Raw genomic sequence first — 20562 nt, forward strand, 5'->3', positions numbered from 1 at the left:
TAGTGAAATCGCTTTCCATAATATCCAACCTATACCTCCCCCACCGCAACTTGAGACCATAGCTCCTACTCATCTACTATAAATGAGAATAGCCTAGCTCCATCCTCCCTGGAACCTCCTTTCTGGTATCTGAAGGCTGCTATCAAATCCCCCCTCATTCTTCTCTTCTGCAGACTAAACAAGCCTAGTTCCCTCAGCCTCTCCTCATAAGTCTTGTGCTCCAGCACCTTAATCATTTTTGTTTTCCTCTGCTGGACTCTCTCCAATTTGTCCACATCCCTTCTGTAACAGGGAGCCCAAAATTGGGCACAATACTCCAGATGTGGCCTCACCAATGCTGAATAGAGGGGAATAATCACTTCCTCAATTTGCTGGCAATGCTCCTACTAATGCAGCCCAATATGCCATAAGCCTTCTTGACTCATATCCAGCTTTTTGTCCACTGTAACCCCCAGGTCCTTTTCTGCAGACCTGCTGCCTAGCCTGTCGGTCCCCAGTCTGTAGCAGTGCAACCTGTAACTAGGTCTGTAACTAGGGCACTACTGGCATATATTTTACATGTTTAAAGATAGCTACTGATCATGAATGTACAACAATAGTTTGGAACAACCTTATTTATTTTTACCACTTGTTCCTGCGTTTCTTCCACCCACAAAATGCCTATTGATTTTATTGAACAGAGCTGGAAGTCTTGGGTGTATGAGGAATGCAGAATTTGTTATGTAACTGGAAATAGGAATACTGTTTAAAAATAATGATTGTGCCTAAGCTCTTCTCAACAACTCTGGTTTACACCAGTGAAGTGGAAAAGAAAAAGTTACACTCCCATGGAATGATATGCAGACATGACATTTTAAAAAGGAAACTTTTATACTGTGAGATTTACAGCTGAAAAGTGTTTAAGGCATTAACAAAAGCTACAAATGCTATTGTATAAAGTGATCCAGGAACTGCAGCTTACCTCTTCCCGGTGGTTCTTTATTGGCATACAAAGAATACTCTGCGTCTTGTACCCTGTAATTTGGTCAACTTCTGCATTGAATCGGGGATCCTGATTGGAGGGGGGGGAGAGGGGAAGAGGAAAAAAGTGGAAGTAAGTACTCTCTTACTCAAATAATGTCTTTTTTAATTCCCCAGTTTATAGGACCATTGAGGAATTATAACATTTGGCTTGACTGTTACTCAGTGTTACAAAGTTTCCACTATGAGACAATGACTATGTAAATTTAAGTTATTACTGAGTGAATTTCTAGCAATACTATACAAAATAAACTGCTTATGTGGAATATAAGCACTAGTAGATAAATGCAAAGTGTCAGAAAATGCAGCAAGCTTAGAAAAAGCTATTTGTCCAGACCGGATATTCACACATAACCATTTTTAGTATATCTTTTGTTCTCAGAGGAAATTTCCAAAACACGCCAAAAAGACACGCGGGCATGGCTAAGTAAACTTTATGAATAGGATTAGGATTTCCATTTTGGGATTAAAATGAACAACACCCCATCTAAGGGGGAAGAGGAGGGGAAATCAGAGAATGGGTTTTGATAGAATATACACCAAAAATATCCTTTGCTTTCCTAAAACTCTCCCCCCTGCTTACTGAAAAAAAATCAATCCCATGAGCTTCAGAGAGCAGCTTTAATGCAAGAATAACCATTTTCTAAAAACTGACTGTTGTCTCTACAAGACTTATTCATAATGTACCTAAAAACAGACAGTGGCAATCACAACAAATTCCCATCACCAATTTGTGATTCATCATTCAATGCAATCAGCCCAATAGGGAGCTGGCAAACTTTAAGCATTACAGCATTTGTAAGATAGGAATGGAAAAGATAGAGCATTTGGTCCTAGGCTTCTCTGCCACCACAACTTTGTGGCAGGCTAGTGCTTGTGGAGGAAGGATGGTCTTGAGAGTGAGGCATAGGGCAGGTGGGCCAGAAGAAAAAGTAACACCCTAATAAAATCTGATTTGCACTGTGTAAGCATAACATCCTTATTATTACTGCAAAAAGATGGAAATATTCAAAATGAACACTGGCGATATAACATTTTTGCTATAACCAAATGTTTGAATAATCCAGGCTGGGATCTTCAAAGGAGCATTAGGGATTTAAGCAACCAAATCCCATTGAAACTCAATGAGACTCCTTTGAATCCCAGCCTTAATCCTAATTTTACATTTGATAAAATAATTGTTAGAGTGTAAAACCACTGGTACAGTCTGTTACTACGTACCATGAGTTTAAAAAAATATATTCCCCTTGCATTTACATACAGAGCAATGAAAATTAACACAGACTGTCAAAACATTCCAAGTATAAATTATGGAATGAGATTCATTTTCTTTCCTTTTCATTTTGAGTTCGGTTTTGGTTTTTACTTTTTTAAAATTTCACTAAAATGCAGCAAAATATTCTAAAAGGAAGGTTTTTAATTCACCAATATTTGATTTCAAGTTCAATACAATGACCCCGATCCAGGAAAACACTTAAGTATCTGCCTACCTTTAAACACGTGAATAGTCCCATTGATGTCATGATCTTACAGCGAAACATTTACTTAAATATTTCCTGGATGGGGGCCTATCAGGGTCTTCATGTATGATGACAGTTACAGCAGATTACATCATTTTAGAAGCTTGCCCAACCTATTCTTAAATCATTCACATAATGATTCCTACCACTTCAATTGGGAGACTTTTCTGCAGTCCAATGTATCTTATTATCAGGGTTTTTTTTCCTGATATTCAGCCTAAATTTTCCTTGTTCAGTTTCATCCCATTATGCCCAGTTATGGCCAGCTTTAGAATTCCTACAATTCTTAGAAGTAGATTTTTATATATTGGCCTATATTTTTTTTTTAAATGCAAACAATTATTTGTCCCTATTATTTAGCCCACTTTGACATATAAATACCCAATTTCTTGGTACAATCAAAAACAAATTTCTAAGTGAGCTGAATTACAAATGCAAATAATTGTAGGTGGAAAAATGGAGACCTGGTTAAGGCCAGGATGAAAACTTGACCCTTAATCTCAAAAGTCCATTCCTCAAACATCATAAGTAGCCAAATGTGCATATATTATATATAGAGATAGTTGAGGCCAGATCCTCAGGTAGTGTAAATCAATGTGGCTCCAATGAAGTGCATGTATTACAGTAGCTGAGGATCTGGCCTCTTTATTTACACAAAAGTTCCCTATTTACCTCATATGCATTCTTGATGTTCAAAGGCTGGCCCAAAGCTGCTACATGTCCCACAATCCCCTTGTTCCATTCCAAACGAATGCAGTTGTTTGAAGCTTCTTCCAAGGTGGAACCTTCTGCAACATCAAACAGCCTGCTGACAAGAAACTTCTCATTGGAGCTATCCTCACAGACCAGGAAAAGGGAATAGCGATCAGCAGCTATGAGCTCATGGATGTGCAGGAAAATTTTGTGACAAAGTGCTGTGACATCCAAGTGAGTAGAAATCTCTTTCACTAGTTCTAATAGTCTTGAGCACTGATCCCCGGCATCAGTCCCAATCTTTGGAGATTGCAGAGGCATCTGTTCCTTTCTTCCAGAGCCAGAAAGGAAACTCACGGTTCCAACAGAGTCCTTGACAATGATGGGTCTTAGAGGCCTGTCAAATTCAGAAGCTGATATTTTCCTTGCAGGTGTCCCAGGGTTGGGGGTCTCAGCTTGGGTAGTCTGATGAGCAGGACAAGAGCAATCCTCACTGTGGTGTTTGGTTCCTTCCTTGCAGGCGGGGATGGTATGAACTCTCTCAGCAAACCATGCATTGACCATTTCTCTGTAAAACAGAAGTGAACGGTAATAAATACTAGGAGTTAATCCCCAAGTAATAATAATTATTGAAAGGGATCAGCCCTTTTACGCAATAAGACTTAAAAAAAAAAACATTTAGTAAACACCTGCTTCTCTAACTTGTTGTTCATTTCTAGCCAATACTGTGACTAACTCGAGCACTGATATCTTATGTCTTATTAAAAAAAGAAAATATTTCTGATTAAATAAAATGATACTGAATAAGGCAGAAAACCATTACTTATGACATAGCTTTCGGGGCTTAAAAACTGAAAATTATGACTACGCTAATATCAAATGCTTCATGTCATAGAGTTTAAGGCCATGAGGGATCATCAGGTCATCTGGCCTGATTGCCTGTTTATAACAGGCCACCAACACCATCCAGCACTCCTAAACCAAACACAGCAACTGAAATTAGAGAAAAGCATTACCACCCACAGGAGAGTGGACTATTGTGTGTCACTAGGAGGGACCGAGGTGCACCAATGGCCAAGGCCCCTGCAATGGCAAAGAATTGATTAAATGAGATATATCTAGATAATCCTGGCAAATGACCCATATATCCCCATGCCACAGAGGAAGGCAAAAAACAACCCAGAGTCACTGCCCATCGGACCTGGATAAAATTCCTTTCCAATCCCACATATGGCAATCAGATAGATCCTGAGTATGTGAGAAAGAACGTGCCAGCCAATCAACCACCTTGAGAGAGAGAATGTTCAGTGCCCTCTCAGAGCCCTGGCCCACCCACCCTTCCCGATATCCCATCTCCAGCCGTGGCCGTCCCTGATGCTTCAGAGGAAGGAGACCAAAAACAGAAGACACCCAAAACCAAAACACCCCAAACAAGCCACGTAACCATACCCACCACACACAATACATTGCGAGGGGACAAGAGGAGGGAATCCTTCATTTTGTGCATAACACCTCATTAATCTGAATTGTTAGAAACCTTTATGAAAAATAACCAACAAAACATCATTCTAATTAGAACGAATTGAAAAATAGTGGGGTGGAAAACGTGGGGAAAAATGAAAATTATTATTTTTTCAGTTTTCTGAAAAAAAATTTAAAAATTCAACTCATGAAAATTTTCATGTAAAGAAAAGGCCATTTTTCAGCAAAACGTTTTCAACCAAAAAAGTTTGACCAGCTGTAATTCTGACCAATAAATTTAAATATTTCACGTCCAACTTTGGTTGGATACTCAATATTCCAAAAATTCAGCTTGACCATTTTTTAATCCCAAAATAAGGGAAAATCATGCTGAAGGAAAACAAAAACAAAAAATTAAGGACTAAATTTCCAATCCAGTTCCCATTGAAAGTAATGGCAAAACTCCCTTCAACCTCAATAGTGCCAGATCAGATCCTAACTCCTCAGACTGTTACTCACCTGAATGGTCCTTACTGATCCAAGTGTTGTCACTGAAGCTTGTACAGTTAAATACTCAAAAAAGTCAGATACAGTTTAGGTTTAACATGCCACTTAATTTTGCCCCTTGAGCACATACATTTTGATAGTCTTTAACCGCATACTCACATACACACTTCTCAAATATATAATGAGCTTCTAGTACATGAATGTTCCTTAGTTGCTCACTAAAGTCAGGATCTTGCAAACACTACAAACAGATGTGATTCTATCCATGTGATTAATGCCATTGATCTTAATGGGATGACAGAGTGGGTATTTAAAATTTGGGACACCTGTACCACACATACTGGTATTTCAGTTAGTGTTTCCCCTCCCTCCACCCTCTAAATGTGGAGAAGGACTAAGCTGTTGGCACATTATTCAGTGCCTCTGTTTCTAAAAGAGCTGCTTTTGGAATTCAGTAATAGTGTTACAAAGTCCAATTTGTACAGAACTTTATCCCATACAGATCTTACAGCAATGAATGCCAACATGCCAGATAGTAGTGAGAAACTTCCTTGGAAGCTGAAGATCTGACAGAACAAACAAAATTATGAAAAGAGACTTGGGGTATTGGACTGAGACACACAAGTGAAAACTTGGAATAGATAACATGGAGACCATCCAGAATTACTGAACAAAGGCTCAATCCTGCAAGGGGCCAACCACCCAGGTTGCAGGACTGGTCCTTGAGATAGCTCCTCTTGAATGATTTTTCCACTCTTGTAATGAACAACAAAGAGAGTTACATACAAGAGGATTACCAAGCCAGGTCCATAATATCAAAGAGCAGCTAGTTAAAAAAAATCTTCTTGAGAAAATGTATTTACCTCAAGTTGAGTGCAGTATATCCTTCAGGCAGATGTGGCAATCAGAGTCTGGGACTGCACTTGCTTGCCCGCTGCAAGCTTTGAATTTTAAATGCAGTGACACTTTAGATTTATCATTTTAATGAAAGGGTCATCAGGAAGGCCAGCACGTGGCTGCCCCTTGTCTTTAGTGGATCCCCAAGGTATGCACACTGTAAAATACAGTCACCCGGCCCCCTCACCTATGAAAACATGCATCATCTCTGAAATTAAAGTGATTTTTCTAATCCTGTACCCAAAAAGCATTTATAGAAACTTTCTTGGCTAAAATCTGAAACAGCATTTTGCAATCTCAGCTGATCATCATTTTCCCAAAGTGAACGCTTCATACTGTAGATGACTAGTTCATAGATTAAATTAATATGTGATTTGCAGATCATAATGTATGGGCACCTGGACAGTTGAAGCCCAGTAAAAATGTCTGGTTTGGTAACCTGTGATGGAAAAGTCAGGGGTCATATTTCAAATTTGGGATTTTTTTCTTTACTAAGCATACCACAGAATGAACATACCAAATTTCAAAGGTGCAGCTGACTGAGAGCATAGAAATGAATCCTGTTAGTTGGTCAGTGATCTATTACAAGTTAAGCTAGCTGGAAAACAAGAATTCTGTTCCTCAAAACATTTTGAGGTTTCAAAATATGGTTTTGTTCCACATCAGAATGAAAACAAGACCTTTTTTTTTTTTAATTTTTATTTTTTATTAAATAAAATCGAGAGATACAAGACAGACCAAGATAAATCCAGGGCTATTCTGGGGTGGGACTCTTTCCCACAATATTTCATCCCGGACCTGAGACACCTTTTAGATGGAAAAAGTCTTCTAAAAAGGTATTCAACCAGCTTTAGTTACAAGCATTTGCATACATGAGATATGAATAACTCTGTATACATATATTCCTTATTTAAAGGATGGTTTTGACGGCATTGTAAAATACAAAGCAGTAGGTGGCTGCTAAACATGATTGACAAAGCAAAGCTAAAGGGATTGATTAGTCTCTAAAGTCATTTATATCAAATATACTTCTAAGCCATAGATATTATTGCTTTTATACGATAAGCCATAACCTGAAAAAGCAGCGTATTTGTCTTCCCTTGTGATGGTTTGAAAGAGTCGTGCTGCCTCTTTCCCAGCTCTGGTCTATACTACAGAGTTATGTCAATGTAAGGCAGCTTATATTGACCTCTCTAAGCATCTACACCAAAATGTAGCTCCCACTGATGTAACTTGCTCACTACACCGACTTAACTCCACCTCCACGAGAGGCATAGCACTTAGATTGATGTAGTTAGGTAGATGAAGTGTCAGTGTAGACACTGCATTGCTTACATCGACTGTTGATGCCTTTCAGAAGCCATTCCACAATGCCCCACACAGAGTTAAATTAGTGTAAGCGCTCCAGGTGAGGACACAAACCACCAACACAAGGAGCATAGTGTGAACATGCAAATGTGATTTAAATACTGTGGTAGCAGTATGTCGACGTAAGTTAAGTCGACTTAATTTTGCGGTGTAGACTTACTGCAGTCACATATGACTTGAAGTCCTGAGTGGGACTAAGAACTACACAGATGTGTTAAAAACTGATTCACTGAATGAGGGTAGATTTAAAATGTGGAGGATCTATGTAGTGAATACTTTTCTGGGAAAAAGGAGCTATGTGATAGCAGAAAATACACATCAGTAAGGATTTCAATGTCATATATGAGAGAATAATATATTTTGTCCTCAGGGCTGTGGTTGGTTAAAAGTTACCTAATAGAGCTGCTGGGCCAAATTCTGTTCTTAACCACACCAATGTAACTCCATATAAATAGAATTGAACCAATATAACAAAGTAGAATCTGATAGTCTTTATCTGGGCTCCTAATTAAGTATTTTGGTCCTGCCACTACAAAGACTTACACATGTGCTTAATATTCATGCACTGTGAGATAATCCCATCAAGGTCAATGGGACTAACAGTCCATACAGTTAAGCACAATTGTAAATCTTTTGCAGAATCAGGGCCTTAGACTGCATGCCCTTTTGGGCAGGTACCTTGGATGAAATGCTGGCCCCATTAAATCAATGGGAGTGTTGCCATTGAGTTCAGTGGGGACAGAGTTTCATTCCATGTGTTTTTACTTCCTCTGTGAAATGCCTAGCACACTTTTGGGTGTAATTATTAAATTATTATTATTGTGTACATCAACATCTATTTTAAAGCACCCATGAATATTAAACCAGTCTGATTACTGGAAAAATGATGTCAGATAATAATGACCAATAAATGATTCCATTGCTGTTGTGAAAGAAAGAGAGGGTTGTGGTTAATTATTTTTAAAAATTAAAAGGAAGTACACTCCGAGTTTATTTACTCTATTAATAACTATTCTCAATTATCTGTTTTCATTACAGTGTCATCATAATTTCTCTTTAAACAAGAGTTTTGACTTCACCCAAATGGCCCATGAAATGACAGTTTCATATGAAAAACTACATCAAGAGGAGGAATGATTAATATATTATCATAACTCTGATTTTAAGAAGGACTTCTTTATGGCACTTAAAATGCTGAGCTCTGCTCCCACAGATGACAATAAAATGTGGGAGGGAAGACTTTGTACTACAGTAATACATGAAATCATACTTTGGTAGGGGCGTGTCAGCAAACTTACACTGCAAGCTGTTTCAGGAAGAGACCAAAGAAGAAGCCAACATCTATCTAATCGTTCTCTTCAACAGAGGAGGAAATGGATTTTTTTTTTTTTAAAGAAAAAGAATGATGGAAATGGCCAAAAATATACCCTGAGGAAATAAACAGGTGATTAAATAAATAAATAGTTGTATAAGATGACTCAGAGCTCTCCTGGATTCAGTGTTCCTAGCTCTTGTGATTTTAGCATGAATCTTGTGATAGTTCATGTTTTTCTTTAAGCCTTAGCTCCTGAAGAGAAGTGATTACCTGAAAACCTCAGCTTTCATTAACAAAAATAAGTTTATAGCCCTGCTGGTTGCAAAGAAAAGTTTGAAAATGTGATTTGAGTACACCCTGAAGGCTCAGAAACTAGAAGGCATAAAAAAAACAATTTATTATTTTGTTAAAAACCTCATGATTTTTAATCCAGTCTCAGATTGAGTGGGACCTGACTCGTGATTTTTGAACATTTGGGGTTAGAAATACTGTAAAATCAGATTTTAAAAGCATTTATACAAGCAAAGAACAAGGTGGAAAGCCTTCCTAATCTGCTCATTAGTCAGCCACATGTACTCATATATTTGAACTCAATACATCTGTAAGTCTATGATAAATTTGTACTCACCTACTGAACAGCCACAGTTTATTAGAGGAGGCACACTGACCCTGATTCTCTACTGCTTTGCATCTGTGTGATCATTAAAATGTGATGAAAGGAAGCATAAAATGTTATCATTCTGACTTGGTAGTGTTTCACACCCAATTTGCACAGGTGTAAAGCAGTGGAGAATCAGGTGCAGTGTATTGGTTACAGCAGGGATTTGGTTTTTCAGGGAACAGACCGGTCACTTTGTTTGTTTGTAAAGAGCCATAGCACAAGTTTACTAATGTAATAACCACCACCACCAAACAAAAACCTCTAATCCCAGCTCTAACCCCATGGCCCTGGAGTAATTTAACCTTTCCATTTCGTCTTCTCCATCTGTAAAATAGGGATTTCAAACCTCTCTCATGGGAGTTGTGGGAGGATTTAGAACCTGACTCTGCAAGCCCTTTCTCATGCAAGTATTCACACTGCCTTTGAATAAGGACCGATCCTGATTGGAATGAAAGCTTGAAGTACTAGGCCCTATGTTTGTAAAGCACTTTGAAATTGAAAGAGACTACAAATTATACATTCTGTTAGCTTGATTGTAGAAATGCATAATTAGATAAACATATACCTTCCCCCCTAACTGTCTCTTTGACGGTGGTCTAGTAACCTGCTAACAAGTTAGTGTGTGATTTTTACAAAATTGTGTGGATTAAGGAGAGAAAAATTTGCAACTATAGTTCTCCTAAAATATGTTCTTCTTACACTTTAAAACTGATTAGGCATTTGGAGAATTTAGGCAACAATAAATCTGTTTAAATTAAACTGGAATAAGAACAATTTTTATTCACCTACTCTGAATAACTCTTGTCATAAGGACATTATTCAGCTTCGTTTTCTCACACAGCTGTAAGCAAGTGTGGAAGAACAAATGTTTCATTTTGGATGAAATGCAAAACGTACTCTTTTTAATCTATTTTTAAAAAAATCAGAGGATTGACTTGCCTTGTTTTTGCAGTACCATTTCCCATTTAGCCATGCATGACAAGTAAAACAATTATTTTCTCAGCCTACAATAAGCCATATAAGTAAGGTCCATCAATACCAGACACCTATTGAACTACAAGGGAGATTAATGGAAATAAACGAAAATCACTATTTATGAGACAAATGTGATGAGAAATGGACTGAATTAAGGGTCAATACTTGTATGAATAAGTAGTGTTTTCAAGATGTCTTCAATAGGCATAGGTGTTTGCAGAATTCGGTTCTTAGGAGGAGAAGTTGCAGCAGTGACAGCAGAGATTAGGTTTGTATTAACAAGAGCAAATACTAATACTAGGTGCTACAAGAAGCATGCTTACTATAAACCCTTTAAAAATATGCTCTCACCCCAGCGTAGACCTTTAAATATTGTTTGGCATGCATCTACAGCCACACGCACTCTCTACTGATGGCCTACATCCTTTCCTTCCAGTGAGCCTGAACCATGGCAGCCATAACTGATCCCAGAGTTCACGAAGGGGAATAGTTGACTGTTAAAATAAATAAATAAATAAATAAATAAAAGCAGTCCTTTGCATTTAGTCACATCCACTCCTCCCTCTTGTTATAAAATGTTGAATGTCAGAGTACGGTAAGAATTGAATTTGCCAGATAACATCTTTCAACACAAAACATTTTGAGAGGATTTTGTGGGGAATGAAGGAATTTAGGGGAAATGGGGGTTACTTTTGAAAATGGAGAATAAAATATTAGAGGGAAAAACTGTATCCCTGTATCCTTCTATATATGTATGTTCATTTTTACAGACTATATAACCCAAGCTCTCATTATTTATTATTTGTATTACAGCAGCATCTAGAGGTCTCAGCTGAAATCAGGGCCCCATTCTGTTAGGTGCTGTACAGTAATGAGAGACTGCCCCTGTACCAAATAGCTTAGAAGTTAAATAGACAAGGATAGAAAGTTTCTTGATGTAACTTAGATATGGAAATCATTTCAAGGATCACCATCAACTTGAAATCTAGTTGACTTTTAACAAAATAGTTTAATGTAGTTTCTGGTACTAAACCTGCCCATGTTCCCTGGCCAACAGTTGCATTTTTTATATTTTCATACTTTTAAAAAATGTTTTCCTCACCCCTCTTGCTTTGTGAAAGACAGGAAAAACTATGACTAGATAGGGTAAATAATGAAAATAATATGCAAAGTGCTCACAAATGTATATTAAAAACAACAGAGAAAAGTATTTTGTTCTAATCCATTCAGTGATACTTGTAACAACGACAACAAAAAAGTTTGCTTACTAAGATGGAAGTCTGATCTTAAAGATGATAGCGTCCATTTATATGCCCAACTCAGCAAAGTTCCTATACATATGCTTAACTTTAAACGTGTGAGTAGTGAATTGGACAACTCATGGGCTTCAAATTAAACACACGTTTAAGTGCTTTGCCAAATATGAATGTAATTGAAGAACTCTGGCTCCTGATTCAGATACAGTATTCATGTTAGAGCTGAAATTAATGATTTTTCAGGTTTGGAGAATAATTTACATCTTTCCTGATGCTGGTATTATTTTTAACCCATACATACAGTTTGATTTGTTGGTTGAAATAAGAATACTAAAAAGCGTAAGTCTTCGTGATCATTTATTATCTTTTACAACTAAACTATAGGCCCAACCTTTTTTTTTCCCCAAAAAAATAGCAATCCAGCCCTAGAAGGGACTTTCTATTCACAATACAAAAAAGGCACAGCAAAACTGCAGCAATACAAAGGTCAAGGTTTTAAATAATAATATGGAACCTTTTATTTTTCCTGCTAATGTGTTTTGTTTCTTGTTCCAGACTCGAAATAACTATGGGATCCATTCACTCTCCTATGACGACAAGAGCTTTGCTACTGACTCTAGTGGAAAAGTTTAAATTTTAAAGGTGAAATTTACCCCATGTACTACTTAAGTCCCACTTGCATAGGATTTAAGTGGTACAGAGGCTTTGGGCTGGCTCTCTGTACAGGATAAATTCACCCTTAGCCCATAAACAAAAAAAAAAATCCCATTTATTTAACTAAGTAAACATTTTGTGGCTGGTGCCAGGCCTAATGCGAAATGACAACCATTGAATTACTCACACAGCCATTTGAACAAGATTTCTTTTCTGGCACTATGTAAATGAAGTCTTTTGCACCTAGTGCTCTTTTTTGAACAATTCATATAAATCACAAATTATTCATGTAAATTTATGTGTGTTTCTTGGACAATAAAGAAGAGGGAAACTTACATTGTGTGACTTCGGTAATTATATTTATCTATGACAGCAAAATACCTTCTCTTTAATTTAATGTTCAAAATGAATATACATTGTACAGTATTAGTCTAACTCAGGAAACATATTGTATAAAGTTGGGCTGCATTGTTTGCAGTACTTGAGCTGGATCCTACATTCTCCACACAATTCACCTTTAGACAAACATTCAAAAACATGCAAATACCCTATGAAATATGAACATACAAAAGGAAAACATTCTGAGCACACAGTCTAAATTTCACCCTGTTCAGAGGGCCAACACAATGTCTATGCACCACTTAAGTCAAGTCCCACAGTCAGACTTAAGTGTGATTTAAGTAGTGCATAGCTTTGTGCTAGCCTGCTGCACAGGAGTTGACTTCATTCACCATCAGTAGCTGACATCTGGGCGGATTCTTCAGTAGAAGCCAGTAGCAAAAATTTGTGAACTCCTACACCTGAGAAACATTAGCCCAATGGTACAGATTCTCTGACTATCCATCCCATTTTCCCATCTCCTTCAAATTGAATTTATACTCCCTCCTCCCCCCATTTTATTTACTTGTACCAAAAAGTCAGGGTCTGATCCTCTGGCCCTAATGCAAACAAAACTTCCAGCAAAAACAAAGAGGGAATTGCCTGTACCTGCATTGCAGAAGCGCACTTTCCCCCCACCCCACAACCCCCCCCCCTTTTTTTTTAAACAAAAAAAGGGGGGGGCGGGGGATCTGTCAACCCTGTTTCCTCTGAAGTTATAGGAAGTTTTGAAACTGCATTGATCTTCTGCTTTTTTAAACCCCTTTTTTACAAATAAGTAGGCACAAGTGTAACTTATTTGCATATTTGTGTAACTTGGCTCATATGAGTAACTTTCCACATATGCCTAAGCGTTTGTTGGATAGGGGCCTTGACATTTTGCAATGGTCTTAAGGCATAGTGCATACATTTCTTTGAGGAGAGGAGGTTCCAGATAAGTGCGTAAGGATGTGTGGGCTACTTAGAGGAAAGGAATTTTAAGATCATTAGTTTTACAAGGAAACAAATTTCATGGTTTTTACAGAAAAGAGCCCCATCCTTCACTCTTTTCTCAGGCAAAATTCTGTAAATACCTATAATGAGAACAACGTGCAAATGGGAGAAAATATACTGTGATCAGAATGGTATCATATGACTAACGTCAAGAAGGTTACTCCAGGGATTTATTTGACACATTCCGGTAAAAATGTTCTCTATTCTTAGGATTTATTTTTTTCAGAATGCACTACTAAAGTATTTTTAAATTTGGTCATTCAAAAATACATTTGCCAAACACACATTCAGAATCTGTTTGACAGTCTGAACTTCTGTACACTTTTTATAAAAATGCATAAATTTTCTCTTATACAGAAACAAATTAATCATAGACATACAATAAACAAGATATATAACATAAGCTTAGAAAGCTAAAACACCAAATAGATGGCTCGAGATGAAAGACATTTTCCAATACCTCCCTGAACATGGAGATTGAAGACTTCTGAACTGAGAAACCAACCCCAATGGAATACTTGAAGCTGTCATTCAGAGAAGTAAACTGTGCTTTCCCTTTCACATATCACAGATATATGCAACCTGTGTTATCTCTGAATTCTCAACAGGCTGTCCTTTCTTCTGGAATCCTCAGCAAAGAGCAATAAACTACCATATTACTAAGGAAATGTATTGTTCCTAAAACTCTCCCTTAATTAATCTGTAAATGGTTTCCAGCCATGTCTAATAACCCAAGAAGTATTTATAGTAAAGAGCCTCATTTTCACTAGGACAAATGCAAAACTTAGTTTAATAATTTTCATTTATCATTCATGCCATACTTTTATGAAGCCAGAAAAAAAGAAAAAAAAAACCCTGTATGGACCAATAAAGATGCCCATAGCTGGAGCACCATTTTTCCCTGAACTGATTCAATGGTGCACTGCCTGAGAGAGTGAAAAGAGAAAGAAAAGTCACTTCAGTCTTTTTAAGAGGAACAATAAAGGAAACCAGAAATATTGAACGTAGTATATTGGTTTCTCAAAGAGAGTTTTAAGTGTGCAGTTTGAGGGACAAAAGTGGTATGACAAACCACTTGAATAATAGTTTTATGCAATACAAAAAGCATAACATCAGGAAGATGATACCATTAATGACTCATCCCTAACTATAAAGCAGGTTTGTGGTTACAAGGAATGCAAATTAGTCCAATCAACCATTCAAACTTGTATACCATTCAATATACCATGCCTAACATCTGAAGAATAATTTTGAATATTAATTATGAAAAGGCTACAACAAAGGGGTCATCAAAAGAAACTTCTAGCATAGCATGTGAATGAAAAGAGTTCATTTTAATTTGAAAACTATTTCCTCCACTTTTTGAAAAGCCATTTTACAAATAAAATTCTAAAATTTTGAAAGGGGGGAAAAAAAAGTCACAAAAGAAGCTTAATTTTAATAGGGACATAGGAACTTGCAGAAGTAGCACAACAAACTGACAGATGTACAGTACGAATCACTAAAAATTGTGTGTTTGAGTAAGCCAAAATTAAACAGGCCTAAACAAACAGCCACATTTGTCCCGATGTAGCTTCATTAAGTGTGCGAGGGACAAATTTGAACCATTGTTCTGAACCTTGATCAGAAGTACCATAAAAACTCACATTTAATATTTGTTTATTCATACACTTCCTGTATACCTCTGCTTCCTGGTACAAAACAAAGTAATAAAATACCTGTGAGTACGTGATACCGTAAAACATTATCAAGTGACTAGTTTTTATTCACATGTAGTCAATGGAAATGCCTGTGTGGGTAAAAGCGTCTGATTTGAATAAGTGTTTGCAGGATAAGGCCCCAGGTTGTATACTTTCAAATCAGAATGTAACATATTGCATTACAGAATTCATCCATCCACCTAATCAGTGTGGACTGTGGAACGCAAGTCACTGAGCACCTCCTGAAAAGAATTGAGCAGCCTAGCAGAAGATGGCTCAGCACCTTGCAGGATTAGATCCATAGCCTACAGCCATAACTGATATAAGGTTTAAACTGTTACTATACAATTAACTTTCATAAAAAGGATAACAATGCTCTACCAATTTAGCACATAGGTGGCCCAGTCCTGCAGCCCATACTCATGTGGGCCCAGAATACTGACTGACAAAGCTTCCAACTGCCATTTTAGTAGTTCCCAGTTTATGAATATAACCATGTAGATTAAAAATAATTATCAACTGAAATACATATTTTATTTTAAAATGTTGCTCTCTAGAAAGAGTGTTTTCTCCATAAATCATGCACAGAAATTCATTAATGGCAATGTGATCTATACAAAATAGACAAATATCCCCCGTAATTTAGAAAATACGTATGATATTGTGGCTCTAATTTATAGCATACTTGGGATAGAACCACCTAAACTCATCTTTTTTCCCTATGAGTAAGGGATTACACAAATTAATCCATGACGGGAGAGTAAAATATTTTATAATTGATTTTAATGTCACAAATACTTGCTAAATTAGATCCTAATCCAAGCCCATTGAAATTAATGGAAAGAGTCCCACTGATTTCAGTGGGTTTTGAACCACACTCTCAATGTTTATTCTCACAATTTTTATTCTTAACCTTGCAACAAACAATGGAGCTGAATTCTCTGTTTTTGCTAATTGTATTCATATTTGAAAATATAAAAAAAACTCCTCCACATTCAGCAAAATAAAGTTAATTATACATAGCAATATGAATTCAGACTAAAGCATGATGTGCCTGTGTTTCATGAGTTATCAAATTAACTTAAGGTCCATATAATACTGATTAAACAAACAAAAAAGGTGCAGGACTAGATTAGATTTTAAAAGTACAGTTTATAAATGCTCTCAGAGAAATCCCATTTACCAAACAGAACATGCATAACGTTAAGCAAACAAAACGTGAAAAGTAAACTGAAATCACCTCTGTTCAATGTAATTATTATTATAGCACAAATGATGCCATTTTTTAAAAACAACAAAACATGGAATCAAGTTCAGGGTTTTCTATCATGCCATATTCCAAAATAACTCCACAATATAGAAAGTTATACCTCTTATCAAATATACTGATTGCTTCAAACTCTTAAGGTTTATGAAGCACAATTTGAGGGTATACAAAGAGAACCAGCCAGGCCATCAAATAAATTGTAAACTTGCCTTTTCAACTACAAACTGACATGGACTCCATTATATAGTTTTATAGACGCCTACTTATAAAGTAAGCTCAGGACAAAAAAAAAAAAAGCTATTACATTCAAGTCAAACTGGCAGACAGTTCAGAAAATAATTTGAAGTTTTCATCCCTATTAAAAAAACCCACATGATAATTTCCAAACAAGCATTTGAAGCAGAGTTTTCTGTAAAATGTAGGGGTATTTCAGTTAGTCACAGGTACCTGACTGATTTGTATTTTGTGAACCACTACCTGTTTCAGACCTTTACGAACATATAGCTGTTTCTGACCGTTAAAAAAAAAACAAAAAAACAGCCCTACTCCATGGGGAAAACAAAATCGACACAAGGTTACTATTAATTAGCATTTGTATTTGTTCAGTGCTACTTCCAGTTTCCAAAGGAAGTGTGGCAGGCTGAACAGATAAAATGCTACTTCTCAAAGCTAGTTAAAATGCTACCACCCTATATTTCATCGATAAACTCTCTTTCACTCATATACTAGTATTCTGCAAAATATAAAAGTTAAACACACATACCAACCAATTATCCCCATGAAGATATTAGTTAAATAGCTTTTTAAAAAACTCATTTTTAGGGTTTTGTTTTGTTTTTTTAAGGTAGCACATTTTTTATTGCTGACAGCCTGTCTGATATGAAAGCAGCAGGAGGGGAGGAGAAGGGACCTCGCACAGATGGTCACAGGGAAGCAGGTGACTGACCCCTGAAACCTTCTCCCTAGCTGCAAGTCAATAATTAATGAGGATCTCTCTTCTTACCGCCCCATCCCATGTAGAGAGGAGCAGCAGCAAAACTCGTTCAAAACCCATCCATTCCCGTTAAGTGACTTGGGAGGTAAGTAAACCAGCAGCGATAGCAGATGGTGCAAGCAGCTCAGGAACAGGAATGAATCCTCAGAGATGGTGCGTGCAGTCAAAAAGACCTACTGACAGGATTGACTAACCAGCCCTGCACTCCGACATATCGTTGGAGCTGCAAACCGCCTGCACCCTGCATCCCCGCGGCTTTGTTTATGGTGAAAATATTCAAAATGGAAACCCGACTCCCACTTCTAAAAATAGTTGAATTTACTCCGTTTCAACCAGCAATCCCGCCGCGGAGGTGTCAGTGACAATGAGGAGCAGTTATACCTCGTCTTATCTCCAAAAGGCAACATGGCAAGGCAGAGGGATGTAAGCTCAGATGAGCGCCTCCGATCGCTACATTAAATCTTTGCAAAAATATAAACAAACAAAATCAAAGCCACGCTCCTACAAGAGTTCATAGGAAAACTTCTGAGCGCCAGCGCTGTCCCAGCCGCCCGGCTTCCCTGCGGTGTTCAGCGCAGCACTGCCCCCTGGCGGGGAATATCCCTGCCGTCCTTGCTTAGGACTCCCCAGCCTGCAGCATCCAAGTCTCACTAGGAACTTCTCTCCAGTGCCTGCACCATGCTGAGCTTCTCCGTCAGCCACCCCGCTCCCCCTCCTTCCCCATCACACTGAGTTCGAGGTCCATGTGGAGATACCACCTGGCCTGAAACGACTGAGCACCACTTAGGCCCCCTGACTCCCCACCCCCTCCTTAATTGCCACTGATACCCCCAGGCCCTTCAATCCCTCCCGCTCCCTCTATGCGCACCCTGCAAAACCCTCCAGCCAGCTGCAGATACCCCCACATGTTCGGTCTTTGCGCCCCTCCCCAAAGGTTGCGCCGTGCAACCCCTTTCCTTCACAGAGCACCACTCTCTCTTGCCCCTACTTCCCTCCCCAAATGCAGTAGCACCTCTAGATCCTGTGCCCTCGTTCCCCACTCCCAGCCGCACTCTCCCCACTGGAGAGAGACCCCCGACCATTCTCCTCCCTTGACAGCCCCCGCCCTAGCTCTTGCCCCAAACGCAGCCAGCGCGGAGAACTAGGCTGACGAGCCATCACAACCCGCTTGGCACTTAACCCGGTACTCACCCCCTCCCCTGCCTCGCCTTTCTGTGCACTGCCGCGCTGAGATGTCAAAACCTGCCCCCTCTGCGGACCCTTTGAAATTAGCGAGTGACAGTCCTCCCCCCCACCCCTCAGCCCCAAAAAGATGTTGCCGGGGGTCCCGGCCTTTTGCTGTCTAGTTCTGAAGGGAGGCAGGGAACGTCCCTTTTGGATGCTCCTGCAAAGCGAACTATGTAGGTCAGGGGATCTCAAACTGGGGGGCATGACCCGTGGGGGAGGGTGACGAGCTGTCAGCCCCCATGCATGCTGGTGAGGATGGCATGGCGTGGGGGATCATCACTTTTGTAGGGGTGGGGCTGTCACAGCCTGAAACATTTTCAAAGGGGGTCCCAGCAAAAAAATAAATAAAATAAAGCTGGGAACTCCTGATATAGGTGCATAGAGATACAGCGCGGGGGACGTAGGGCACAGCTCGGGTTTCAGCGTGAGGCCGAGCCATAAACCTCCCGGGGCCCTGCATGACGAGTCCCCCGGGGCCGGGGCCGGGACCGGGACCTGGGCCGCCTGGCCTCGCGGATCGCCGCCAAGCCAGCGCGGCGCGATGGAAAGCGAAGCGCTCGGACCGGCACAGCAAGTCCCGGGGTCAGAGTGGGGAGCGCTCGCCCGTGCCCTGCGGTGGCAGCGGAACAGAGCTGGCTGTGTGTTGGTTTCAGTTCTGCCAGCGGCTGGGCGGGTGAGGAGGAGGGGGTGGAGGGAGGGAGGGAAGGAGGAAGGGAAGGTCTTTTTTAAAAGGGCAGGAGGGAGGCAATCCGAGGGCGCGGATACGGGAGAGCAGGCGCTGCCTTCGCCTCGCCCCCCGCCGCTCTCACCTTGTCGCTTTCCTAACAAAGTAAGAGCGGGTAAAGTCTCCGTGATCGTCCAGCCAGGCTTCCACCGCTTCCTGCTGCGGCACAAGGGTGCCGCTGCGCTCCATGCTCCGGCCCAGCTGGAGCGGGAGCCGGTCCCTGCCCTGGCCCGCCCGGACTGCGGACTGCTGCTCGCTACGCTGTGCCTGTTGTTGTTGTGGATTTCACTTCCCCCCTCCGCCCTCCTTCGGCCTCTTGTCTAATCCGAGACAGGAGCGCTCAGGAGACCCTCCTCCTCTCGTAGCTTGGAGCCGCCACCCAGCCACCTCCCAGTCCCCACCCCCACGCTCTGCCTCTCTCCTGCTCCCAGGTGTTTGCCATGCCCAGCCTGCCGCTAGCCCTGCTCCGACTCCTCAACACATCTCTAGCTCCCCTGCTGTCCTGCAAACCCCGCTCACCTAGGAGCCGCTAGCCCCAAAACCTCCCGCTGCGGCTGCAGACAAGCCCCGGCTCTCGCCGCCTTTGCCGCTTCTCTACCTCCAGGTGCAAGGCAGGGGAGCCAGCTGATTGCCCTGCTTCAAACCAGGGGAAAGGCGCGAGGGACTACCTGGCTTCCCAGAAGGATTCTGCTGGGGGAGGGGGAAACGCCCCGGAGCGAGCCCACGCCGGGCACAACGAATCCCCCCGCAGCCCATGGCAGTGCCAGAAGAGCCCTTGATTAAGTGAAGGAAGGAAAAAATGGGATTTGTTGGTGAGCAGCATGCTGGAACTGGTGCTTGTTTGGAAGGGGAAGCTTGGTGGAGCAGATGTCCCAGTCAGGCCCTAGCAAGAGAAAAAAGTAAATTGGAAAAACATATTGTGCATCCTGAGTGTGCCTACAGGGCCTTGGGG

The 20562-nt window shown here is 40.0% G+C and overlaps 1 protein-coding gene across 4 annotated transcripts in view; it reads right to left on the minus strand.

The window, feature by feature from the left end:
* The window catches only part of PDE5A (phosphodiesterase 5A), a 108123-nt gene extending 88197 nt beyond the window's left edge, over nt 1-19926 (minus strand). The window contains exons 1-3 of one of the 4 annotated variants that reach the window (XR_010919885.1): nt 19696-19924; nt 3213-3801; nt 962-1051 (exon numbers count right to left, since the gene is read on the minus strand). Coding sequence is in view for 3 of the 4 variants with exons in the window: in XM_067549363.1 (XP_067405464.1) it covers nt 962-1051; nt 3213-3801; nt 19696-19799 (783 nt within the window). In the remaining variant the exon portion in view is untranslated. Of the gene's footprint in view, nt 1-961; nt 1052-3212; nt 3802-18040; nt 18046-19695 lie in introns of those variants that run through there. The other 3 variants (XM_067549363.1, XM_067549354.1, XM_067549371.1) reach the window with 3 other exon arrangements.
* Nucleotides 19927-20562: the final 636 nt, after the last annotated feature.

This window comes from Emydura macquarii, unplaced genomic scaffold (genome assembly GCF_026122565.2).
Source record: "Emydura macquarii macquarii isolate MOO-44397 ecotype Brisbane River unplaced genomic scaffold, CSIRO-AGI_Emac_v2 contig_267, whole genome shotgun sequence".
Classification (NCBI taxonomy): Eukaryota; Metazoa; Chordata; order Testudines; family Chelidae; genus Emydura; species Emydura macquarii.